General features: G+C 52.5%; 2 protein-coding genes and 1 pseudogene across 3 annotated transcripts; all 3 read left to right on the top strand.

Annotated features, from left to right (window-relative positions):
* The first annotated feature begins 466 nt into the window (after window positions 1-466).
* On the top strand, window positions 467-7,244 carry Mrpl12 (mitochondrial ribosomal protein L12). Of its 2 annotated transcripts, none has more exons than XM_045157922.1 (5): window positions 467-595; window positions 1,038-1,230; window positions 1,337-1,420; window positions 6,612-6,749; window positions 6,879-7,244. In XM_045157922.1, the coding sequence occupies exons 1-5, from the start codon at window positions 522-524 to the stop codon at window positions 6,993-6,995; spliced, it is 606 nt and encodes a 201-aa protein (XP_045013857.1). In that variant the 5' UTR covers window positions 467-521; the 3' UTR covers window positions 6,996-7,244. The 2 variants fall into 2 exon arrangements, with proteins under 2 accessions (XP_045013857.1, XP_045013858.1); XM_045157923.1 differs by having other exon boundaries at window positions 472-595; window positions 1,044-1,230.
* Window positions 7,245-11,682: 4,438 nt separating this feature from the next.
* Window positions 11,683-20,171, top strand: Slc25a10 (solute carrier family 25 member 10). Its single transcript, XM_004655724.2, has 11 exons — window positions 11,683-11,837; window positions 14,616-14,735; window positions 15,086-15,200; window positions 15,292-15,340; window positions 15,618-15,659; window positions 16,561-16,604; window positions 16,756-16,826; window positions 17,158-17,250; window positions 17,548-17,625; window positions 18,302-18,358; window positions 18,446-20,171. The coding sequence occupies exons 1-11, from the start codon at window positions 11,748-11,750 to the stop codon at window positions 18,545-18,547; spliced, it is 861 nt and encodes a 286-aa protein (XP_004655781.2). The 5' UTR covers window positions 11,683-11,747; the 3' UTR covers window positions 18,548-20,171.
* A 2,050-nt stretch (window positions 20,172-22,221) lies between these two features.
* Window positions 22,222-23,110, top strand: LOC101616213 (annotated as a pseudogene).
* The last annotated feature ends 1,820 nt before the right edge of the window (window positions 23,111-24,930 follow it).

Raw genomic sequence — 24,930 nt, 5'->3', positions numbered from 1 at the left:
TCCCGACCTTGGGGGAGAACAGCCTAGGCTAGCTACCACTAGGAAAGGGGCGCCACAGGGCAGCTTCTGGAGTCCCATGTCTGGAACAATGGGCCGGGCCCTTCACATCAGTTGCGGGCATCTCACAGCTTTAAGTCTCAAACCTCTTGGGCAACCCAGGCTTCGAGTTTAAGAGGCTGAAGGGCGGACTCTGCAGGCACTTGGGGTTTCAGCTGGACAGCCAGCTCTGCTTCACTCTACCCACTAGATCCAAGACAGTAACCTCCACCACTGAGGCTAGGCCAACCTCCTGGCGGACGTTCAGCCCTTATTCTCGCGACCCCACTGCGCCTGCGCGGCTCGGAGCCTTCCCTAGGCCGGCTAGAGCGGCCGTCTACTCGTGTGCTCGGCAGCTAGAGCGGCCTTTCTCAATGCGAGTGCTTGGCGGTTTAGCGGCTAGAGCGGCCCGTCTAGCTCACCGGCTTCCGGCTAGAGCGTCGCCTCCGCAGAGAAGCGCGTGTGACCTTCCCGCCTGCGGAGCGATGCTGCCGGCGGCCACTCGCCGCCTGTGGGGGCCGGGCCTCGGGCTTCGGGGCGCTGCGCTCGGCCTCGCCAGGTATCGTGGAGCCTTGAGGGCCGTGGCAGGGTTAGTGGGCTGGGCCATGTGCAATGGAAGGGTGGCGGGCTCGTGACCACCTACTGCGGCCCAGCCGGCGGAGAGGGCGGCTCGGCCCAGGCGACCTTGTCTGACCCCCCCCTGGTCCCAGCTTCCTCCGCAGAGTCCCATCAGTGTGGGTGGCGGCGTGCTCCAGGGGCCCATGCATTAATGCACCCGCTAGGTTGACGTAGTTCATTCAGCCAGAAGCTACCGTTTGGAGTAGAATTGCCGGCATAATTAACGTGGTTTCCTAAGACTGTGGAATTTAGGGTACCTTGGAAATCCTTTAGTCCTTATTAGGATTTCTGGACCTAATGGTGGTGGACCTAAACACATGGACCACCTATGCCCCACTGTGCCCAACTTTCCCTGTGTCTGATGGCTGTTTGCATGGGGGGAGGGCTAGGCAACAGGTACCTGGTGTCTGTGCCGTGCGGCAGATGAGGAGCAGCAGCCACCGAAGGAGTGAGGCACTGACCAGTGCACCCCTGGACAATGCCCAGAAGGAGTATCCCCCCAAGATCCAGCAGCTGGTCCAAGACATTGCCAGCCTCACACTTCTAGAAATCTCAGACCTCAACGAGCTCCTGAAGGTATTGGGAGAGTCATTTTCTGATGCCAGGACCAGTCCAGCTGGTCACTCCATCATTGCATTTGGGTTTGATGGCTAGCTACTGAGACTTATCCTCTGTCCTGCAGAAAACATTGAAGATCCAGGATGTTGGTCTCATGCCCATGGGTGGCATGATGCCCAGTGCCGTCCCTGCTGCAGCAGCCCCCGAGGTGAGTCCAGGATGTGCCACCCTCCTCCCCCCAACAGAGAGGCATTACTGTTTATTTTTGGCAGCACAACGTGTAGCTCACTTCTTTTGTTGTCGTTGCCATTGGTCTATCAGTGTGCACATCTGGGTATCCCCACCTGCAATACCTTTGGGCACTCCTTTCTGCCAAGGATTATTGAGCCAGGCGTGGTTGTGCAGAGGTAGAAGGATTGCTGTGAGTTCAAGACCACCTTGAGACTACATAGTGAATCCCAGGTAAGCCTGGGCTAGAGCGAGACCCTACCACGGAAAACAAACAAACAAAAGAAAAAGTATTATTGAGAAGAGAACATGGGGAGTATAACTGAGTGGTATATGAGTGATATAGTGCTTGCCTATTATTGGATCCCTAGCACCAAAAAAAGGAAGCAACTGGCTCGATATGGGAGGCAGAGGTAGGAGGATTGCTGTGGGTTTAAGGCCACCCTGAGACTATATAGTGAATTCCAGGTCAGCCTGGGCTAGAGTGAGACCCTACCTTGAAAAGCCCCCCCCCCAAAAAAAAGGAAGGGAAGTAACTTAAATTAGGTTGGAATTTCAAGGAAGGAGGCCTCCACTAGGAAATGATGTTGAGTGAAACTTGAAGTAGGGGAGGAGCTAGAGAGATGGTTCAGTGGCTAAGGTGTTTGCCTGCAAAGCCTAATAACCCAAGTATGATTCCCCAGTACCCACTTAAAGCCAGATGAACAGTGGTGCATGCATCTGAAGTTCATTTGCAGCAGCTGGAGGTCCTGGTGCACCCATTCTTTCTGTCTCTCCCTCTCCTTTCTATCTCACTGTTTACAAATAATAAAAAAAAATTAAGATGGTGGGGGAGGGCTGGAGAGATGGCTTAGCAGCTAAGGCACATGCCTGCGAAGCCTAAGGGCCCAGATTCAATTCTGCAGGTCCCATGTAAGCCAGATACACATGGTGACACATGCATCTGGAGTTCGTTTGCAGTGGCTAGAGGCCCTGGTATGCCCATTCTCTCTTTTTCTCTCCTCTCTGTGTCTCTAATAATCAAATAAGTAGAATACAATAAATAAAAATAAAATCTTTAAAAAACCTTAAGGGGCCCTGGAGAGATAGCTTAGTAGTTAAGGTGCTTCCCTGCAAAGCCTAAAGACCCTGTGCCCAAATGAACAAAGTTGCACATGTATCTGGAGTTTGTTTGCGGTGGGTAGAGGCCCTATTGTGCCTGTTTGCAAACAAAAATAAATAAATAAGGTTGGGAGAACTGATTGTGGTAGCACATGCCTTTAATCTCAGCTCTTGGGAGGCAGAGTTTGAGGCCACCCTGAGACTACATAGGGAATTCCAGATCAGCCTGGGCTAGAGTGAAACCCTACATCAAAATAAACAAAAAGGGGCTGGAGAGATAGCTTAGCAGTTAAATACTTGCCTGTGAAGCCTAAGGACCCCAGTTCAAGGCTCCATTCCCCAGGACCCACACAAGCCAGATGCACAGGGTGGTGCTTGCATCTGGAGTTTGTTTGCTGTGGCTGGAGGCCCTGGCGTACCCATTCTCTTTCTATCTCCTCCACCTCCACCACCATCCCCTCCCCTCCCCACCGTCTGTCTGCCCCTTTCCTCTCAAATAAATAAAATTTAAAGATTAAAAAAACAAACAAAAAGGTGTGGTGCCACACGCCTTTAATCCCAGCAGAGGTAGGAGGATCACCATGAGTTCAAAGCCACCCTGAGCCAGAGTGAAATCCTACTTGGAAAAAAAAAGTGGGGGAAAAAGAGAGTAAAACGTTACATGCAGAGGAATTGTAACCTATGAGACACATGCACTCTTAGGCAAGAGAGAGATTTCCACCTCTTGTAGCTGGAGGAAGTCAAAGAGAAGTAATGGATCACTCTGTCCTATGGGCAGCTGAAAAAGATTTTGGTCTTTGAAACCTGGTGGGCTGAAGCTGTAGGTTGCTTTTGATCAGTAAGTCTTTGATCTGGGGCTGGAGAAGTGGCTTACTGGTTAAGGCCCTTGCCAATAAAGCCAAAGAACTCAAATTCAATTGTCCAGTAGCCATGTAAAGCTAGATGTACAGGGTGGCACACGTTTGGAGTTTGTTTGCAGTGGCTGGAAGTCCTGCCACGTCCATTCTCTCTCTCTCTTTTTTTTTTAATTTTTTTATTTTTCAAGGTGTAATTCATTATAGAGTCTCAGGCTGGCCTTGAACATGACAGCCATCCTCCTACCTCTGCCTCCTACAGTGCTGAGATTAAAGATGTGCATCATCATACCCAGCTCAAGCAGAAATTTTGAAGCTAGGGTAGGTAGGACTGCTATAAACTGCATTGTCTGAACAGGAGTGCTTTTGAGGGAAAAAAAAAAATGGTGGAGACTTATCAGTTAAGGCACTTGCCTACAAAGCCAAAGGACACAGGTTTGATTCCCCAGGACTCACATAAGGCAGAGAGATGCAGAAGGTGGCACATGTATCTGGAATTTGTTTGCAGTGGCTGGAGGCCCTGGTGCATCCATTCTCTCTCTTCCCCTCCCTCTTTCTCTCTCAAAAAAATAATATATATTTAAAAAACAAAACAAGGGCTGGAGAGATGGCTTAGCAGTTAAGGCATTTGCCTGCAAAGCCAAGGGACCTTGGTTCAATTCCCCAGGACCCACGTAAGACAGAGACACAAGGTGGCCCATGTGTCTGGAGTTTGCTTGCAGTGGCTGGAGGCCCTGGCATGCCCATTCTCTCTTTCTCTCTTGCTCTGTTAAATAAATAAATAAATATTCGTTTTAAAAATGGTAATGAAAAGAACCAGGCAGCAGGCTCAAACCAGGGCTGCCCTCGTCTGTGGGACACACAGCATGGTGTCACTTGGTCTTCACAAATCACATCAGGATTGCCATGCTCCCATCTGCCTCACTGGATTGCTTGGCAAGAGTTGAACTTAAGGCCATTGTTGACACACGTGGCATTATGTTGGCTGAGGTCTGGAATAGTCCTGCTTTTCCTTAAAATTGTTTTATCTACAAAGCATTAGGGTGCTGTCCTCCCTGTCTCTTAGAAGCTATAATTTTTTGGTCTTTTGGGGTAGGGTCTTGCTCTAGCCCAGGCTTATCTGGAATTCACGGTGTGGCCTCAGACTCTCACCAGTCCTAGTACCTCTGCCTCCTGAGTGTTGGGATTAAAGGCCCAGTGTAAATTAAACTTTTTTTTTTTTTTGCATATGTATGTGGGGTTTGCAAGTGTGTGTGCTCACTTGTCTGCAGTGGCCAGAATGGAACACTGAGTGTCCTGCTCTATTGCTCTCATTGTTACCTGATCCAGAATCTTGCTGACCCAGAGTTTGCCATTTCCCCCCCTATGTGACTGGGTTTATGGGCATGCCCAGGTATCTATGTGTGTCCTGGGAATGAACTTCAGCTGTGTCTAATGCAGGAAGTACTCTTAATTTGAGAGACAGACAGGCAGACACGAGTTTGGGCACACCAGAGCCTCCTGCCATTGCAAACGACCTTTCATCTTATGCACCACTCTGCATCTGGCTTTTTGTAGGTACTGGGGAAATGATCCTAGGTCATTGGGCTTTGTAGTTGAATGCCTTTAACTGCTGAGCCATCTCTCTAAATTCTGGGCCTGCTACTTGTGTAATTTCTCAAAATTTGGTAACCATGGGTGTAACTTTTTTTACTATAGTTCCACCTGACCTGGAATTCATTCTGTACTCTCCAGGCTGTCCTTAGATTCACAGTGATCCCCTTACTTATGCCTCCTGAGTGCAGGACTAAAGGCATGTGTCTCCATGCCCACCCCTCCTTTTTATTTTTTATTTTGGGAGACTTTAATAGGCATAGTGATGTCTGGCATGGTCTATACCTGTTCTTGTAGGTAGATCTTGTAAAGCAGATGAAACATCCGAAATCTCTCTCTCTCTCTCTTTTTTTTTTTTTTTTTTGGTTTTTCGAGGTAGGGTCTCACTCTGGCTCAGGCTGACCTGGAATTCACTATGTCATTTCAGGGTGGCCTCGAACTCTCGGCGATCCTCCCACCTGTGCCTTCCAAGTGCTGGGATTAAAGGCGTGTGCCACCACACCTGGCTTTACATTTTATTTATTTATTTGAGAGAAAGAGATAGATATATAGAGAGCATGGGTGCACCAGGGCTCTATCCACTATAAATGAACTCCAGATGTATGCAGTTACCTTGTGCATCTGGCTTTACATGAGTACTGAGGAACAGAACCTGGGTCCTTTGGCTTTGCTGGCACCTTAACCAGTAAGCCATCTCTCTAGCCACCGAATTCTCAATAATACATGACCTTGTAATGTCGCAGATGTCACTCTAAGTACTTTACTTCCTGCCTATACTTTGCTGGATACCAAGTAGGTAGCTAAAATTTAACTCTCCGTATATTGTGTTAAGATCAGTCATGGCCTTTTAGAGATTCTCAGATACCTGGGAGGAGCTCTGTGACTCAGCTTCTATGTCATCTGCTGGGTTGAATTAGGGCCATGCTGACCATGGGGCTTCCCTTTAAAGCACTGAGGATCTTCCTGTGTTTTGACTCTCTTCCTGGAAGATTGTACATTGGAGTTTAACTGTGGGCCTCCCTAATCTCTCTGATGAAGAGAATGGCAGAGAGCAGAAGAGATGGCTTAGTAGTTAAGGCACTTGCCTTTAAAGCCTAAGGACCTAGGTTTGATTCCCCAGTACCCACATAAACTAGTTGCACATAGTGACACATGCATCTGGAGTTTGCAGGGGCTAAAAGCCTTGTCATGCCCATTTTTTATCTGCCTCTTTCTCTCAAATAAATAAATAAAAATAAAATATTTAAAAAGAGAGAGAGAGAATGGGTGATTTATCAAGTTGTAGAACACATTAGGAGTGTCTCATCATCTCCTGGGCTTGTCACCCCCAATTTTTTAAGAGGTAGAATGTCAGGGGAAAGAAGGAATGAGAGGTTTATTTCATGGGGCTGCCCTGTGGGGAAGTGGAAACAGGGTTGAGTGAAAGAGCCAGGTCAGATGCACCAGGGAGAAAAAGGCCCCATCAGTTACAAGTTTACCTGGTGGGGCGTGGATGAGGGCAAAACCCCAAAGCCAGAGACCTGCTTGTGCATTGTCTGCAAATCCTGGTAGGGTGGCTTGGTATCACATGTCCTCCTTACTCCATCCTTCCTCACCTTACCCCTTTCTTTCCTGTTCCTCTAGGCTGCAGAGGAAGAAGCCATCCCCAAACAGAAGGAACGGACACATTTCACCGTCCGCCTGACAGAGGCAAAGCCAGTGGACAAAGTGAAACTGATCAAAGAAATCAAGAACTACATCCAGGGCATAAACCTTGTCCAGGTGGGACTCACTGCATCCAAGAGCCCTCTTCCTGTGACCACCTTATGCTGACATTTCGCAGGCACTGGTCCTTTCCAGGGTAGGCTTGGTTGTGGCAGCCCAAGTTTCTGATTTTGCTGTCTTTGGCAGGCTAAGAAGCTGGTGGAGTCCCTGCCTCAGGAGATAAAAGCAAATGTCGCCAAAGCCGAAGCTGAGAAGATAAAAGCAGCGCTGGAGGCGGTGGGCGGCACTGTGGTTCTGGAGTGACCCTCAACTCTCAGGACTTGTGACTAGGGGTCCCTGGGACCCGGGCAAAGGCCCACCCACCTGTGCTTCGCTCCCAGGAGCAGGAGTTACTGTCGCTAATGATGGAGTCCTCCTGGGAGAGGGATAGGATGGACCTACTGTGGCGGGGAAGGGGCTGCTGCTGCCTGTGCAGAGCACTCGAGATTGCCTTGGAAACTTACCAGTGAACATGCCCCTGGAGGCTACTGAGAAAATACACTGTTCACGCTAGGTGTGTGCACTTGTGTGTGCCCTGGGCTAGTGTCGTGAAGGGCCACCTGGGATTGTGACATCTTGCTGGCCACTCCTCTCTTGGGGACATTGGTGGATCTGCATAGTCAGTTCCCCATGTAGAGGAGTCTGTCCCCTGAGCCCCCAAAGCTGCTTGTGTCCATACAGGCACGGTGTGTGGCTACGGAGTAGGATTTGGATGGGGAATGTCCTTGCATCTAGGGACGGGTGGTTCTTAAAGCAACAGGGAAGTGCAGCGCCAGCGTAAATCAAGTAATCTGGTCTGTGAGCCAGGGCAGCCCTGTCCCCAGCCGTGGTAGGTGGGAGCTGAACGGCTGACCTCGGTGCCTAGAATGTAGTTCTCTTGCCACCTACAGGTTTGTGGGCTCAGGGGACTCCAGGACCTGGGTAGAGTGGCAGGAGGGGCTTGTGTGTGAATTAGGGTTCCCCACCACATGAGGCAAGGAGTAGCTGGGACTGTGCAGGTTGTGGATCCCTTCGGGCCAGAAATAGCCATGGGCCTGGCCCCTTGGACCCTTCACTTTTTTTCAGCAGAGTAGGGCAAAGACTGAATTCAAATGGCCTTTTGCCACATGCAAAATCCCGGGAGAGTATTGTGTAGACAAAAGGGCCTCTGTTCCTGTCAGAAGAACCTTTGAGGTTCCTTGAGAGACCAGAAGGGGGACTCTGTGCCCAGCAGTGCTACCCATGATGCTGGCACACTCCACCATTGGGCAGTTCACTTGCACATAGGTAGGGCCTCCAATGATCCTGGCTTTATAGCCTCCACCTTGGAGGCCACAGTGTTCCTCTAGTTAATGGTTCTTTAATAGCACTTCTGAGCCAGGAGTGGTGGTGCATGCCTTTAATCAGAGCCGTGGGTTCTAGGCCAGCCTGGGCTAGAGTGAGACCCTACCTCAGGAAAAAAGTAACTCATCTGTGCCCACTTTACAGAAGTGGCTGCCATGAGGTCTGGGTAAGACCTGCCAAGCTACCTGCTGTCTCCTAAGGGTGAAGGAGCTCAGGGATTGGCTTAATCTGGGACCCTTTATGTGATCTGAAAAGCTCACTTCTGCTCAGAGCCAGGACCAGTGAATCAGTGTGAGGCAAAACTAGGCAAAGGTGATCTAACTCCACTTGGTGAAGATAGTTGCTCAAAGGTGTCTTGACCTTGACCTTTGGGGCCATTGAGTTAACCCCAGTCCAACTTGAAAGAAGCAACTTTCAGCTGGGCATAGAGGCAGAGGTGGGAGGATCGCTGTGAGTTCGAGGCCACCTGAGACTATGTAGTGAATTCCAGGTCAGCCTGGGTTAGAGTGAGACTCTACCTTGAAAAGAAAAGAAAAAGGCTAGGAGCTGGTGTTCATCTGTTCCCGACTGCTGCTGGTCTGATCATGCTTCTGGAAAACTGAAAGCAGGGCTGGGGTAAGGTGTTGGTAAGCCTGAAGACCTGAGTTCAATGCCCAATAACCACAAACTTTTAGCAAGGTGGAGATGAGACAGCTGAGGCTAATTGCTGTCAGGCCCCAAGTTGAGCTCATTCACCACCCCTAGGGGGCAATAGGGAACTTGACTGGTTATACCCAGACCTCATGGTAGCCTGGACTAGGGTGAAGCAGCTGGGGGCAGAGGGTGCCTTTAATTCCAACACTGAAGTTCTGTGCTGGCCAGGGCCAGAAGCAAAGCAGAGATAGAATTGCTGTGTGTTGTAGGCCACCCTGAGACTTCATAGTGAATTTCAGGTCAACCTGGGCTAGGATGAGACTACCTTAACAGCCCAAGCCAGGCATGGTGGCACACTTCTTTAATCCCAGTAGAGGTAGGAGGACCTTACCTTGAAAAACAAAAACCTCAGATGCAGATACCTGGGTGTGAGGCCTTCGATCTGCAAGGTCCTGTGTCCAAAATGAGGAAGGGAGATAGATCGGTGGAAGTGCCTGCTGCACAAGTGTGAGGGTAAGAGTGGGTCACTAAAAGCCACATGAAGTAGCATGCACTTGTGCCACAAGATGAGAGGTGCAGGTGTGTATCAGCAGGCAAGGACCAACACATGTAGGAGGTTGCCCTGTGACCTCCATATGCTCGCTGTGGCACATGCACACCCACACATACGTCACTGTCCTAACCTTTTTCAGGTGTAGCCCCAAGGGAGTCTCGGGTTCTGGAAGTCCTTCCACCAGGTCTCAGCTTGGTGGGCCATTTCCTAAATCTTCCTGCTATCTCTTAGCATTCAGTAGACACAAGCCTGTTAGGAAAGAAGCTGGGCCTTTAATCCCAGCACTTGGGAGATAGGATGGCTATAAATTCGAGGCCACCCTGAGAATAGAGTGAATTCCAGGTCAGCTTGGGCTAGAGCGAGACCCTCCCTCAAAAAACAATGAGAGGGCTAGAGAGATGGTTTAGCGGTTAAGCACTTGCCTGTGAAGCCTAAGGACTCCGGTATGAGACTTGATTCCCCAGGACCCATGTTAGCCAGATGCACAGGGGATCACATGTGTCTGGAGTTTGCAGTAGCTAAAGGCCCAGGCACGCCCATTCTCTTAAATATATTTGCCTCTCTCTCTGTAGCTCCCAAATAAATAAAATTAAAAAAAAAAAAAAACAGCTGGCATGGTGGTGCATGCCTTTAATCCCAGCACTCAGGAGACAGAAGTAGGAGGATCACGGTGAGTTCCAGGCCACCCTGAGACTACAGAGTAAATTCCAGGTCAGCCTAGACTAGAGTGAAACCCTGCCTCGAAAAACCAACAACAAAAAACCCAGAGAGAAGATAGTTCAATAGCAGCAGAGAGAGGCTTTATTCCAGAAAACCTGAGAAAAGTTCTAGCCAGGCAGGTCAGAAGCAACTAGGAGGTACTTATGGGGTGGTGGGTGTAGAGTTATTCACCTTACCTCAGGGCTTGGGCTACTACAGCAAAGTGATAATTACACTTACCAGTTGGCCTGGGTCACTCTTGGTAAACGGTTAAAATGAAATGGCAAAAATGGAGACGTTCAGGTTTTAATAAATACCAAGATCCAGTTGGCACTTCTGGGCTTGCAAGCCAACCTCCCTGTCAGCAGTTAGGTGTCTAGCACAAGCTGACTGAGCTCAGGGTCATCAGGGCTGGGAAGCACAGGTGATATCACCCAGACGTCTGCCTGGCTCCACACCACACACTCAGCACCTGCTATAGGAGGAAATCAGTGAGTGGGATGACACTGACACTCCTGCCTTGGGCTGTTTCTGGAGAGGGAGGGATTTGAGAGCCAGCACAGCCTCGGGAGTCCCTGCCTGCCTGTGGCCTTGGTACAGTGAGCATGGGCTACCCTCTGGAGTTCTGGAAGACAGGTTGCTCCTGTCCATGTGACTGGTTAGGCAGACGTGGCAGGATTTGCCCAGCACTTCCTCCTCCCTCACTGCTGCAGTATTATGGGGCACCCAGCAGCAAGGCTAACATACCAATTTGGGTGCTTGGCAGGGTCACGGGATGTGGGCTGTTTCCCTAGAGTGTCTTCCCCTTTCTGCGGCATTAGGAATCCTTTTATCCCTGTGGCCCAGCCCTAAAGCAGCCTTGGAATCCAGCTTGACCAGACCTGGACCTTTTGGTGGAAGATGGGATGGAAGCCAGAACCTTGGTGGAAGTGGACTGCTAGCTCCTGGCAGATCCAGTGTGCCTCCCTGAAGCCTGAGCCAGTGACCCTGTCATCCACCACCCAGAACTTCCAGGGTGGCTGTCTGTCTATGGAAAGTCCTGGGCTGAGTCAGACTTGGCCTGGAGCGCCCCAGGTCAGAAGCGGGGGAGGAGTGCAGCTAGCCCTCACTAAGAGCCTTTGTCCCCGGTTTCTATTTGATTTGAGTTGGCCCCAAGGAGGGTTTCCTTCCCCCACTCTGCAGCTGGGTGGGGGATGGAGGGGCAGAGGTCCACTCCAGCAGCACGTGTCCTTCGGCTGGGTGACACATGAGCCGGCACAGCACTATGGTTCAGTTCAGGCCGAGGTTGGGGTTAGAGGGTGCTTGTACGAACCCAGCGTCCTGAGGAGTGGGGGCTGACAGTGACCTTCAGATCCGGGCCGAGGTCAGAATTGGTGGCGCGGAAGTGGCTGTCGGGTCGCTTCTGCGGAGCCCCACCACACACACACACAGACACACACACACACACACACACACACACACACACACACACACACCCCTACCCCTGCGGAGCCCCACCACACACACACACACACTCACACCCCTACCCCTGCGGAGCCCCACCACACACACACACACAGACACACACCCCTGCGGAGCCCCACCACTTCCCCCACACACACACACCCGCTGTGCTCCCGGCCGCGGCCGCTTTAAGGCCGGGGGCGGGGTCTGGCCAGGCCCGGGTCCCGTGGGGGGCGGGGTCAGCCAGATCCCGCCGCCGGTCCGCGCGGGCGCATTGGCTGCACGGGGCGCGGGCGCTCGGTGGCACTTTGAACCGGACGCCCGGCCTCTGCAGCTGGCGATCGGGTGCCGGCCGGGGTTGGGCCATGGCCGAGGCTCGCGTGTCGCGCTGGTACTTCGGGGGCCTGGCCTCCTGCGGGGCCGCCTGCTGCACGCACCCGCTGGACCTGCTCAAGGTAAGGCTGGCTCAAGGTGGCACGCGGGGCCGACGGCGGGGGCCCCGGCCCGGGCCTCGCTTGCCCTGGCCGCGGCTTGGCTAAGCACCCTGTGATTATCTTCCGCTACGCCCACGACGACCTGAGCCGCGGCCGCCCAGTCCTCTGCTCGGGTTGGGCTTGCGGGCGCCACCGTTCGGTTCTTCACGGCAGGCAACGCTGGAGGATCTTCGGGGACCCTCTGCAGGTGACTTCTGCAGGCCTCCGAGGGGACAGCCCTATTCCTCAGCTTGCCAGCTGGATCCCCCTTTTTTTTGGCAGATGTCCAGCCCCTGTTCTGAGTGTGCGTACCTGTGTGAACTTGTCCTCTGAGCAGTTCCCTGGTTCCAAATATTGGACAACCTTATCATTTGGTTAAAAGTTGAGAAAAAAAAAGAGAAAAAAGGAGGTGGGCTGGAGAGATGCTTGCCTGCAAAGCCCAAGGACCAGGGTTTGATTCCCCAGTTCCCATGCAAAGCCAGATGCCCAAGGTGGCACATGAGTCCGGAGTTTGTTTGCAGTGGCTAGACCATGGCTTGCCTATTCTCTCCTCCAACCCCCATCTGCCTTTCTCTCTCTTTCAAATAAATGAAATAAAAGAATTAATTAAGGGGCTGGAGAGATGCCTGAGTGGTTAAAGTTTGTTTGAAGTGGCTGGAGACCCTGCTGTGCCCATTCTGTGTCTGCCCCCCACCTCAAATAAATATGTTTTTTTAAAGTGCTTTGGGACCCACCTCAAATAAATATGTTTTTTTAAAGTGCTTTGGAACAAAATAAGACAGCACTCCTTTGTTCCCCAGGACCAGCCAGAGATTGTTTCCTGATCTGTCTCACCACAGAGAGCAGTGGGCTCTGCCCTGTTGCCATCCCTTTCCCAGCTTTGAGGCAGTATCTCCAGTGTTCCTCCCTGTCCCTTATTCTGGGGTCCTGCATTTCCAAAAAAGTAGAGTGACCTCTCTCTCTCTTCCTCTTGGTTTACTTTCTTTGTAGTCCCAGCTACACTTGAACTCGTGATCCTTCTGGCTCTACCTCCCAAGTGCTGGGATTACAAGCAACAGGCATCATGCCTGGCTGGTTTTTCTAATTAGTAAGGACGCTGGCCACTAGTTACAGGTGAAGGCCTCAGACATCACTCACCGGCAGTGACCTGCAGACACCAGACACTGTCAACCAGGTTGTGAAAGAAAGTGCAAGTGGGAAGGGGCACTTTGTGTGGGGAGGTCATCCCTCCCTGAGTTGGTTTCTTCTGGATGTTCCCACTGTCCTCTCCCCCACTATGGGGTGGAGGAGCAATCTGATGTCTGACTGGACAGGGCCCTGGAGGCCTCACAACCACCCCCTTCCAAGCCAGCCCTCAGGGTGTTGACCTGGAGTTCCTGGCTGTTGTCCACTGTCCAAGGCCCCTTTGGGCATCACTGATCCTCTATCCTACCCACCCAGATGTTCTATTGCTGCAGAATAATGCCTGGGAAGGCCACCATGCCAGTGGATAGTGAATATTCCCAGCTATGGGAAAGTCTGTGTAGTCAGAGTTTCTTGCTCAGGACCACTCACAGAGGGATTTGAAAACTGCATAGTCTTTGTTCTGAGATGGGTCTTGTTATATATCCCAACCTGACCTCCTACTCATGATCCTTCTGTCTCAGCCTATTGAGAACTGAGATTACATGCTCAAGCCACCATGCTGACTTTGAATACTTGTTTTAAAGATCATCAATCCATATTGCCCCATTGTGCATGGAGGCTGCTGCCTTGGTGGTCACCATTTTCTGGGTAGGGCCCAGACTCTTTGTCCACCCTGGCCTACTTACTGGAAGAGACATCCCCCCCACCCCCCTACCCCCTGTCCCTGGGGGCCAGGCATTCTGTATCCCTGCTATCTTTGCTACTCTCCATCCCCTTTATGCATGAGAGTGATCTGAGTAAGGCAACTATGCTTGGCAATGGTCAGGCTTCCTTGCGGCCAATCCCAGGGATGTCATAGAAAACTCAGAATCTAGGCTTCTGAGCCTAAGTGTAGGGTAACAGTGCAGAGGAGAGCCCTAAGAGCAGTGGTTGTCACTTATAAAAATCAGAGAGGGAAGCCGGGCGTGGTGGTGCACGCCTTTAATCCCAGCACTCGGGAGGCAGAGGTAGGAGGATCGCCATGAGTTCAAGGCCACCCTGAGACTACATAGTGAATTCCAGGTCAGCCTGGACCACAGTGAGACCCTACCTTGAAAAACAAAAAAAACAAAACAAAAAAAAATCAGAGAGGGAACAGATTCCAGGCTTTGGTAGATCCCTAGATCAGGTGTTTTTTTAGAATGAGAGAGAATTGGCACACCAGGGCCTCAGCCACTGAAGTCAAACCCCAGATGCTTGCATCGCCTAGTGGGCATGTGTGACCATGTGTGGGGAAAGGCAGTGGCAGGAGAGGAGAGCTGCTGGTCGCATTGCATCTGCAGCCAGAAGAGAGACAGCAGGAGGGTTAGGCTAGCGGGCTTTCTCCTTTGGTGCTGTCCAGAATGTCCAGTCCATGGAATGACACTGCCCACATTTACAATGAGGCGCCCACCTCAGTTAACCAATGTGGAAAATCCCTCTCAGGCATGCCCAGAGGTTTGATTCCATACTGATACTAAACATCCAGTTGACAAGATTAACCATCACAGGGGCCCAGGCAGCACCCTGTTGCCTCATTTCTGCCAGCCTGTGGACGGGACGTTAGGGCCTTTCTTGGTACAGGCGTGACACCCTCCACCTCCACCCATGCCACAGGTGCACCTACAGACCCAGCAGGAGGTGAAGCTGCGAATGACTGGCATGGCTCTACACGTGGTGCGCTCAGATGGCTTCCTGGCACTCTACAATGGCCTAAGTGCCTCGCTGTGTAGACAGGTGCAGACCTCAGCCTTGGCTGCTTTCCAGGGCACTTGACCCACAAAGTTCCTCCTTTCTCTGTCCCTGAAATCCGCTTCTCAGACCCCCGCCAAAGCCCCTCAGGCACTGAGACCTCCTCAATTTCCACCCACTGCTTCCTCCAGATTCATTACATAGCCAGTGACCCCAGGGTGGGTGGCAGATGGGGAAACCGAGCCCAGGAAGGCTGGGGACAGATCGGCAGTCCCAGAGTTGTCAGTTGACTCAGCCACTCGCAGGCTGAGTGGCCTTGGTGTCCACTGGGTCCTTGGGGTAATGACGGGCAGGGTGGGGTATGCTCATTCCTCTGAGCCAGGCCCTCTCCTCAGATGACCTACTCTCTGACTCGGTTTGCTATCTATGAAACCATGAGGGACCGCATGACCAAGGACAGCCAGGGGCCTCTCCCCTTCCACAGCAAGGTGTTACTGGGCGGCATCAGCGGTGAGTGCTGGATGGTCAGGGCAGGGGCTGGGCCAGAACCTAGGACTCGGAGGGTCATCACATATTGTTTTTGACATTTATTTCACCCCAGGCTTAACTGGAGGCTTTGTGGGGACACCGGCAGACTTGGTCAATGTCAGGTTTGTGTGTACCCCTTGTCCCCCAAGGTCAGGAGTTTTCCTGTCCCCAGGCAAGTCAGGGTTTGCCCCATCACTCCCTGGTGTGTGCAGCATGTTTAACCTGGAACATACCACTCAGGCCCTGAGCTCTAGCCTTACCAGGGAGCTAAGCCCCACAGTTCTGCCCTGTACTCAGGTGAGCAGCTCAAGCCCTATTGACCCCAGCCAGTGAGCTGTTCTTGCCTGAAAGGGCCTGTGTGTGTCTGGTGGCCCAGCCCTTGCCTGCTTCCTATTTCAGGATGCAGAATGACATGAAGTTGCCGCTGAGCCAGCGACGCAAGTGAGTAGCAGGCGCTCAGCCCAAGAGCCCCTAAGCAGCTCTGCTGTGCCGGAGCCGGGGCTCCCAACGGGCCACATCACTTGCGGGGTCCTGTGGAATGGGGAACTGCTCATCTTAGAACATGTGCCTTGCTCTGGGGTCATTACAGGGACTCACTCAGTCCCCTAGGAACTTCAGGTGTTTTTCTTGTGGGAAGAGTCTAGGCTGAGGGCTGGGGCTGCTTGTATCCGGGTGCAGCCCCAGCCAGCAGCGTGTGACTGCAGGAATACCAGCGCCTCTCCCTCCAAGGCTGCGGAGGAACGTGTGAGAGAAGGACCCACAGCCAGAGGTTCCGGATAGAAACCAGCCCTCTGCCCTCGCTACCCGCTCCCAGGACAGCTCCAGGAATGACCCTGGGCAGGAGGCCACGGTCTTCTGCAGCAGCCCCTTTTCTTTCCCAGCAGCTCTAGTGTCCCCTCTGACCATAGTTGGAACCATCTCACCTCCCCTTTGCTCTGTAGCTCAAGCTGGCCTTGAACTCAAGATCCTCCTGCCTCAGCCTCCCCCAACACCGTGCTAGTTTATGGTTTCTTGTTGCTCCCCTTCAGACCCTCCAGCCTGGAGGGCAGGTGGCTGGTGGTCCTGTGTGCTGGGAGCCACAGCAATCCTAAGGTCCGGTGGGAAGGACAGGACCTCTAACCTCTTATCAGGGTGGGCTTTCCCCATGCACAGGATCTCCTGAGTCCAGAGGGGCTGGCGCCCTGTTGAGTCTCCCCAGGAGGGGACTGCAGGCACCCGGTCCCTTTGATGCTGTTATAAGAACCTTTGGACCTGTGATGGGGGTATAACTCTTCTAGGGAGTACTCCTCCCAAAGCAGGTGGACAGGGTGTGCTTCATATGGCCTGTTCTGTGTCACTGCAGCTATGCCCATGCCCTGGATGGCCTGTACCGTGTGGCCTGTGAAGGTGAGAGGAGGGCATTGGGACGGGGTGGGCTAGGACAGCCTTCCTGCTCAAACCACAGCATGCAGTGGGGTAGGCAGCCAAGGGCAGAACTGTGGGACAGCCTGAGGCTGGACTGTGGGCTGGCTCACTGGTTTCGCCCTTCCTCCTGCAGAAGGTTTGAAGAGACTGTTCTCAGGGGCAACCATGGCCTCCAGCCGTGGGGCCCTTGTCACCGTGGGCCAGGTAGGACTCCTGTGCAGGGAAGGGCTTGTGGGCAGCACCTGAAATCTCTGATTTCTGTCCTCAGCCATCACAGAGCACTGTCGTGGGCCCTGGGAACCCTGGGGAGACACCTGTTATCCTAGATGGGAGGAGGCAGGGGTTGGTCCAGCTGCTGCCTGAATCTGGCCTTAGGGAAGCCCCTCCCCTGTCTGGGCCTCATCTTCTTGTCCGGGTGTGGTGACAAGTGACAGCAGGTGCTTGGTCACTGCCAGGTGGTGTCACTATGGGCTCTGCCTTCTGTCTCTGTTGCTAGGGGCTCTTTTGCCATAACTGTCCCTGTCCCCATCTGCAGCTTTCCTGCTACGATCAGGCCAAGCAGCTGGTCCTCAACACTGGGTACATGTCAGACAACATCTTCACTCACTTTGTCGCCAGTTTCATTGCGGTAAGTGTCCAGCAAGGCTGGGGTAGGACCTGAGCCTGCCTGACCACCAAGGCCCATGGAATAGGTCCACTTCTCTGGCTCATGTTTCGAAGCACCGGGGCCTTATGAGCTCACTGGTCAGCCCAAGCCAGGATGGTTCCTCATGTCGCTCCCCTCCCAGGTGCCCGGGTCCTGGAGCAGCTTTGGAACACTTACTTAGGAGTGGGGTTTGGGGGGTTCTTTTGAGTTGGCTCGTGGATGGGCATTCAGTGAGGGTTTGAGGGTGCCCACAGGCCTGTTGATGAGCCCCCTCTCCAGGGCGGATGTGCCACTTTCCTGTGTCAGCCCCTGGATGTTCTGAAGACCCGCCTGATGAACTCCAAGGGCGAGTATCAGGTGAGAGCCAGGCTGCAGGCCAGGCACCGGGACTTCCGCCATCTGGGCCCATTGTCCAGGGTCTCAGGCCTCCTCACTCCCAACCCTGTGACCTCATGCTGGAGAAGTGGACACTCCCCATTTAGACATGGCCCTGGGGCAAGTGCTGTCCTTCGGTCTTCTCTTGCCGTTGCTCACCTCTGGGTAGCACTTGACTGGGGACGGGGGGCGAGGTCGTGCCTTTCCGAGTCTTTGCCTTGGTTTTATTTTAAACCAAACTGCAGCTCTGAGTTAGTGGAGGCAGTCATTCACAGTAGAATCTGGGCCACGCTGGAGGGGTCCAGCTTCCTGCCCTCCTAGGGCTTCCTGGCCCTGCATGTTGCCATGCCTACAAACTGCCCCTCGCTCTTTTCCGTGACCCTGGCAGTCAGTTCCATTCATGTCCCTGCCTGCCAGCCCTTGAGGCACATGTACCTTCAGAACGCTGGGTGACTGTGTTAGCAGACCATTGAAGGGTGCTGTATGCCCTTAACTCTGTTGTCCCCCGTTGATGCTGTGGGCTGGGCTGCTCTCCTCTGGTGCTCACAGCCTTGTCTTCCGGGAGTCGCTCAGCCACCGTGTCCCCCTGTGCTTAGAGGGTTGATTCAACTACACCTTTGAGTGAGACGCCTTGTGTCCCATACTCTGTCTCCTGCAGGGCGTTTTCCACTGTGCTGTCGAGACAGCAAAGCTTGGACCACAGGCCTTTTTCAAGGTGTGTTGGGGCAATGGGTGGGCAGCTGGGGTGACTGGGCCAGGTCTCCCTGGGCCCCACGTCTCCATCTCTGATGTCTCCACCCAGGGTCTCTTTCCCGCCGGCATCCGTCTCATCCCCCACACCGTGCTCACCTTTTTGTTTCTGGAGCAACTTCGGAAACACTTTGGCATCAAGATTCTGACCTGACAGCTGCATGGGCAGCTGGGCCATGATGGGCCCAATGGCCTGGCTCTTCTGAGGAGTGAAAGGAGAGCAGCTTCCCCTCCTTCCTGGCCTAGACCCAGGCTGCACCCCCAGCAGGCTTCTGCCCTTTCTACCCTCAGGCTGGCTGGGCCTCCCAACCCTCCCTGGGCAAGGGCTCACCCCAGTGGCCTTTGTCCCTTCCCTAAGCCCACTGAAGTGGAACCTCTGCTCTTCCTGCTCCCAGGCTCTCCTTCCTGGGTGTTTATTCTGTCTTTTCCCCTACGAATCACTCAGGAGAAGAGTTTCAGCCCAGGCTGGGATTGCTATACCCCCTTCCCAGCTGGGTCTTTCCACCTGGGCCCTGGGTTGCAGGACAGGGTGTGGACTACAGCAACTGCTCACCAAATTGCCGGAGCCTGGGCACTTTCGTGGTATGAGCGGACCGTCACATAGCACCCTAGAAGGTAGCACTTTCAGGAGAGGGAAAATCAACAGCTTGCAAATCAACAGCAAGTGCTGTGACAAGAGTCCAGAGAGAGAGGCTGAGGTCCCCACATACAGCCTAGCTGCGTTCATGATTGGTTTTGCTGAAACTTAACACAGCAGGCTGCCGCTCTCTTCAGGGTCACAGCTGTGCCGCTTGTGCGCCTGCGCCCGCCCAGCCCGACTCCTTGGGGGTACTGAATGGGGCCTGTGTTGGCATAGCTGGGGCAGCCAAGGGCTACAGTGTGTCCTCCAGGAACTGTCTCCTTGTATGGCTGTGGTCACCCCTCACCGTCCCCAGTCACCAAAGCATCCTGTTTCTCCCCTCCAAAAAGATTAGGCACAGAGCTGGGCGTGGTGGTGCACGCCTCTGATCCCAGCACTTGGGAGGCTGAGTTAGGAGGAGTGCTGTAAGTCCAAGGCCAGCCTGAGACTGCACAGCGAATTCCAGGTCAGGTTGGCTAGAAGCAAGACCCGGCCCTGAAGTAAAAAGAAAAGTTAGGCAGCACTTGGGGTTGGGCTCTACACCCACCTCCCCAGACCCCCTCAGTATCTGATCCTTACCCAGGTGGCATAATGGGCCCAGGAGCACTGCTCACGCCACTCTGCAGGGCATCTAATGAGTGACAGTGACTCGGTGGCCTCCATATCTTCCCTGCACACATGACACTTCAAGGTACCTGCTGCTGACCCTCTTTGCCTTCCCCAACCAGGGCCCTCAGGTTACTGGGGGCAGGGCCTGTGGGGAAGGAGCCTGGGAGTGGGGGGGACAGACTTCAGTGTGGCAGGGAGATGAAGGAAGCCGAGGGTGGGTGCCGTCCCATACAGCAAGCCCTGGACCATCAGATCCCGGGTATTTGCACGCCAGGCTGTGCAAGCCACACCAGGACAGAGCAGGCCAACCCAGGGGTCACCTCACCCAATAGCATCTCTCAAGTCAGCCCTGGACTGTGTAGCACCAGCCAGCTGTCCACTGAGCTCTGAGGGACCAGGCCGCCCTGGGAGCTGACCCTTGGGCTGGCCTGGGCCTGTGGCCGGGAGGAGCGTTGCAAGTGTGTAAGAGGAATCAGGGTGTCAGGTGGGGTGCAGGACAGAGCTCTGAATAGTCTAAAATCACTCAATAAAGCTGTTTTGGATCAAAAAAGGTATCGTGGATTCATCCCAGCCTCAGCAGCCGTCGGTCACAGCCCACGGACACTTTGGGCACTGGGATATGTGGGAGCAAATCACAGATGTCCTGTCGTTTTTATATAAGCACTTCAGAACATGTCTCTGAAAACACTCCTCACAGTAATTTTCTGAAAATCACAGTAGTCAGGTGGTGGTGGGGTAGTCTGCAGTCCCAGAACTCAGAATACTAACATGGGGAGTTGCTGTGTTCAAGGCCAGCCTGGGCTATAGAGCAAGTTCCAGATCAACCTGGGTCAGAGTGAGGCCTTGCCTCAAAAAAAAAAAAAGCAAGATGAGTGTGGTGGTGCACACATTGAATCCCAGCACTTGGGAGGCAGAGGTAGGATCACCATGAGTTCGAAGCTACCCTCAGACTACATAGTGAATTCCAGGTCAGCGTGGCCTAGAGGGGGACTACCTCGAAAAACAAAACAAAACAACAACAACAAAAAAAAGGTTATGGAGGCTGCTAGGGTTTGGCTCTGTGATAGAGGGATTTTTAGTTTTTTGTTGTTTTGTTTTTCGAGGTAGGGTCTCACTAAACCAGGCTGACCTGGAATTCACTTTGTAGTCTCAGGGTGGCCTCAAACTCTCTGGGATCCTGATGGGAGGATTTCCTGTCATGACATGGCCTTGGTCCAATCCCCAGGACTGGAAAGTGGAGAGTGTACAGGGGATGCTTAGGAATCCCTGATTGCCACTTTGTTGCTTTGTAGCGCTGGGGATCAAACCAGTCCCTTCCACTCATGGCCTCCTGCTTGGCCCATCCCCCAGCCCTGTAGTTCCTAAGCTACCAGAGAGGACGAGGTCAGGACTGCCCCAGAGTCACACTCCAACCTCCCTGTCCCAGGGTGGGCATCCTAGTCAGTGTCTTCTAGGGTGGGGTGGGAGCCACAGGTAGCCATCCAAGGTTAAAAGCCCACCTGTGCAGTGGGTGAGAAGATACTCCCCAGAAGAGCTTCCCAGACACCCAACCCGAAACTGCTGCCTGCAGCCTCTGCACAGAGCTGCTATGACTTGGAGCCCAGAACACTGTCCCACCCATGGTACCAGGACCCCCTGGCACAGCCTCCACCTTCCCCGGTAGCCCCACGACCAGCCACACCCAGCAGAAAGGAAGAAAGTGGCCAGTCGGGTTCTGCGGGGACTGGGGTTGGCAGATGTCCCTGCAGGGCAGGGTGTGGAGGGTAGGGTGAGGCACCCAGATTTCCACGCCACCAGCAAGGGCCACACACAAATCTCGCTGCACAGAGAACCACTGAGGTGAGGGGAAGGCCTGGGGCTGGGCAGTCAGGAAGGGGTGCCATGCCAGGGGCCAAGAGAAGCAGTGGGTTGGCTCTGCATTCAGCCCCCATTGTCCTGTCATGGGCCCTACGGCTAAAAGTCACTTTCCTTCTTGGATCCTGGGCATAGCGCCAAGCCCTGAGCAGTCAGCAGTTTTGCAGCCAACCTCAGGCCTTTTTTCTTAAGGAATGACTTTACGGTTGACCAAAAGTTACACAGTAACTTTACTGTCGGGAAGCTTCAGCAGGATTCCAGAACAATTTTGGAAAGAATATTCTGGGCTGGAGAGATGGCTTGGCAATTAAGGCGCCTGCCTGCAAAGCCAAAGGATCCAGGTTTGCTTCTCCAGTAATATAAAGACAGATGAGCAACGTGGCCCATGCATCTGGAGTTCTTTTGCAACAGCTAGAGGCCCTGGAGTACCCATTCTCTCTGTCTCTTTTCTCTCTATCCTTCTCTGCTTGCAACTAAATAAATAAAAGTTTTTTTGTTTTTTTTTTTAAAGAAAAAAAAAAAAAGAAGGGCCCTGGGCTCCATGGGGGAGGCGGCAACATTGTTTCAAGTTGAACAAATTGACAAGAGCCGTACTTCCACTGCATTCCATCCCAACTGGGGCCCGTTGGCTGGCCCCGGCTTCCCCTCCTCGCCCCCCCCCCCCCCCCCCGAGAGTCAGGCCCACTGTCTCCAGGGTTCCCAGGCCCCCCGCTCCGGCCTGAGCGGACCTGACTCGCTGGCTCTTCATGGAGAACTTCCAAAAAATAGAGAAGATCGGAGAGGGCACGTACAGAGTAGTGTACAAAGCCAGGAACAAGTTAACCGGAGAAGTGGTGGCGCTCAAGAAAATCCAGCTGGACAATGAGACTGAGGGTGTGCCCAGCCCTGCCACCCGAGAGATCTCTCTGCTTAAGGAGCTTAACCATATTGTCAAGCTGCTAGATGTCATCCACACAGAAAATAAACTCTACCTGGTTTTTGAATTTCTGCACAGTATCTCAAGAAATTCATGGATGCTTCTGCTCTTACTGGCATTCCTCTTCCACTTACCAAGAGCTGTCTGTTCAGCTGCTTCAGGGCCTAGCATTCTGCCATTATCACCGGGTCCTACACCGAGACCTTAAGCCCCAGAATCTGCTTATCAACGCAGAGGGTTCCATCAAGCTGGCAGACTTTGGACTAGCAAGAGCCTTTGGAGTCCCTGTTCGTACTTACACCCATGAGGTGGTGACCCTGTGGTACCGAGCACCTGAAATCCTTCTGGGCTGCAAATACTACTCCACAGCAGTGGACATCTGGAGCCTGGGCTGTATCTTTGCTGAAATGGTGAGCCACCGGGCCCTATTTCCTGGAGATTCTGAGATTGACCAATTATTTCGAATCTTTCAGACTCTGGGAACCCCAGATGAGGTGGTTTGGCTAGGAGTTACTTCTATGCCTGATTATAAGCCAAGTTTTCCCAAGTGGGCCCGACAAGATTTTAGCAAAGTTGTGCCTCCTCTGGATGAAGATGGACGGAGCTTGTTATCGCAAATGCTGCACTATGACCCCAACAAACGGATTTTGGCCAAAGCAGCGCTGGCTCACCCTTTCTTCCAGGATGTGACCAAGCCAGTACCCCACTTTTGGCTCTGATGCCCTTCGCGCAGTCCTCACCCTCAGTCTTATCTTCTCCAGTGTGAGCCGATCTGACTTGACTCTGGGCTGTGTGGACCCAGGTGGGCCCTCTGATCTTTTCTGGCTGCCTTAGCGCTCACCTCTTCTCTTGGCCAGCCTTCCCTGGGGATTCAGAGGTGCAGGGAAGGAACAGGTGAAAATGAAAGAAGTTTCAGTATTCGATGCACTTAACTCAGCTTCCACCACTTTCTCTCCCTCTTCATGACTGAAGAGGACTGGTATTCAAAACAAGATAAAACTGGCCATTCTTCCCCTACATCAAGTTTGCCATCCCAGTCTTGGGGTGTCCCATCACTATTATTCCTTGTGTTTAGGACAGGCACCCCATACCTCCTGCTGCCACTGTTTTTTTTAAAGGCAGGGGTGCAGGTTTGAACATTTGAGAGGCAAGGAAAACCAAACCATGGGGAGAGATCTGTTTTAAAGAATTAGGTTAAAAACCAGATCCAGTTTGTACCCTAGTTGTAGTTGTTTCACCTGACCTAACAGGCTACTGGACTCAGGCCCAGAGTGAAAAGCAAAGAAGTAACTCCATGCAGGGCACTTGTGTGTCCCTCCGATGAGCAAGAGGAGTCCGGAGGCTCCCCCGCTATAAGGGGAGGGACAGGGATTGTGTCTCACTCTGATCTGCTCTTTCGCCTTGGCCTAATGAGGCAGGTGAAAGATGTTTGTATTTTTCTTTTATGAATCTTAGTTACTCAGTGGCCAGGGATCCCTGCTCTCATCTTCCTATGAAAGTCACCTCTCACCCTATAGAAGTTGGAAGTGAGGGTCTAGATGTCATTTTGAGAATGCTGACACTTTTTCAAGACTAACTGGTCAGCACATTGGAAAAAATATTTCTATAAAAGGATGAAGAATTATATTTATATTTCAAGTTATAGTAATTTTTTTTGTCAGCGTGGCTGGATTTGTGGCCATGTGCACCTTGGGGTTTTGTAATTCAATTTTTTTTTGGGGGGGGTTTCGAGGTGGGGTCTCACTCTGGTCCAGGCTGACCTGGAATTAACTCTGTAGTCTCAGGGTGGCCTTGAACTCACGGCGATTCTCCTACCTCTGCCTCCCAAGTGCTGGGATTAAAGGCGTGTGCCACCATGCCCGGCTCAATTTTTTTTTAAGCATTTCTCTCCTTTTCTCTGATTTCTTTCTTCTCCCATCCCTTGTCTTAGAGTGCTCTTTCTATTAACATTATTTGTAATTTGGTTTGTAATTCATTAAAACAAAATGTTCCCAAAAAAGATAAAAAGAAAGAAAGAAAAAAGGGCCAGGCATGGTGGCGCACACCTTTAATCCCAGCACTCAGGAGGAAGAGTAGGAGGATTGCTATGAGTTCAAGGCCACCCTGAGACTACATAATGAATTCTAGGTCAGCCTGGGCTACAGTGAGACCCTACCTGAAAAAATTTAAAAATTTATTTATTTTTTGAGAGGGAAATAGAATGGGTGCGACAGGGCTTTCATTGGCCTGGAGCTCACCAGTCAGGCTACACTGGCCAATGAAAGACCTCGTCTCAAAGGAGGTAACAGCATTGCTGAGAGTGACACCTGATGTTGTCCTTTGGCCTTCACATACATACCACCTGCACACACATGTGCACTTCCCACACAATCACACACACATGCCCCAAAGAGGTGCTATCTCTTTTTTAAAAATGGGCTAAAGTTTAGGGCTGGAGAGATGGCTTAGTGGTTAAGGCATTTGCCTGCAAAGCCAAAGAATCCTGGTTCAATTTTCCAGGACCCACGTGAGCAAGATGCACAAAGGGGCACATGCATCT

The sequence above is a fragment of the Jaculus jaculus genome, chromosome 9, assembly GCF_020740685.1.
Source record: "Jaculus jaculus isolate mJacJac1 chromosome 9, mJacJac1.mat.Y.cur, whole genome shotgun sequence".
Taxonomy (NCBI): Eukaryota; Metazoa; Chordata; class Mammalia; order Rodentia; family Dipodidae; genus Jaculus; species Jaculus jaculus.
Note: the sequence above shows the minus strand (reverse complement) of the source record. Positions and strands in the feature narration are given on the sequence as shown.

What these genes read in the sequence shown, in the direction of transcription:
- Mrpl12 (XM_045157922.1), top strand. Translation starts at nt 522, where the DNA reads ATGCTGCCGGCGGCCACTCGCCGCCTGTGGGGGCCGGGCCTCGGGCTT. An exon ending in GCTGCGCTCGGCCTCGCCAG is followed by an intron (nt 596 to 1,037) that starts GTATCGTGGAGC and finishes GCATGGGGGGAG; the next exon opens with GGCTAGGCAACAGGTACCTG. An exon ending in CTGCTGCAGCAGCCCCCGAG is followed by an intron (nt 1,421 to 6,611) that starts GTGAGTCCAGGA and finishes CTGTTCCTCTAG; the next exon opens with GCTGCAGAGGAAGAAGCCAT.
- Slc25a10 (XM_004655724.2), top strand. Translation starts at nt 11,748, where the DNA reads ATGGCCGAGGCTCGCGTGTCGCGCTGGTACTTCGGGGGCCTGGCCTCC. An exon ending in TTGTCGCCAGTTTCATTGCG is followed by an intron (nt 17,251 to 17,547) that starts GTAAGTGTCCAG and finishes CCCCCTCTCCAG; the next exon opens with GGCGGATGTGCCACTTTCCT. An exon ending in GACCACAGGCCTTTTTCAAG is followed by an intron (nt 18,359 to 18,445) that starts GTGTGTTGGGGC and finishes GTCTCCACCCAG; the next exon opens with GGTCTCTTTCCCGCCGGCAT.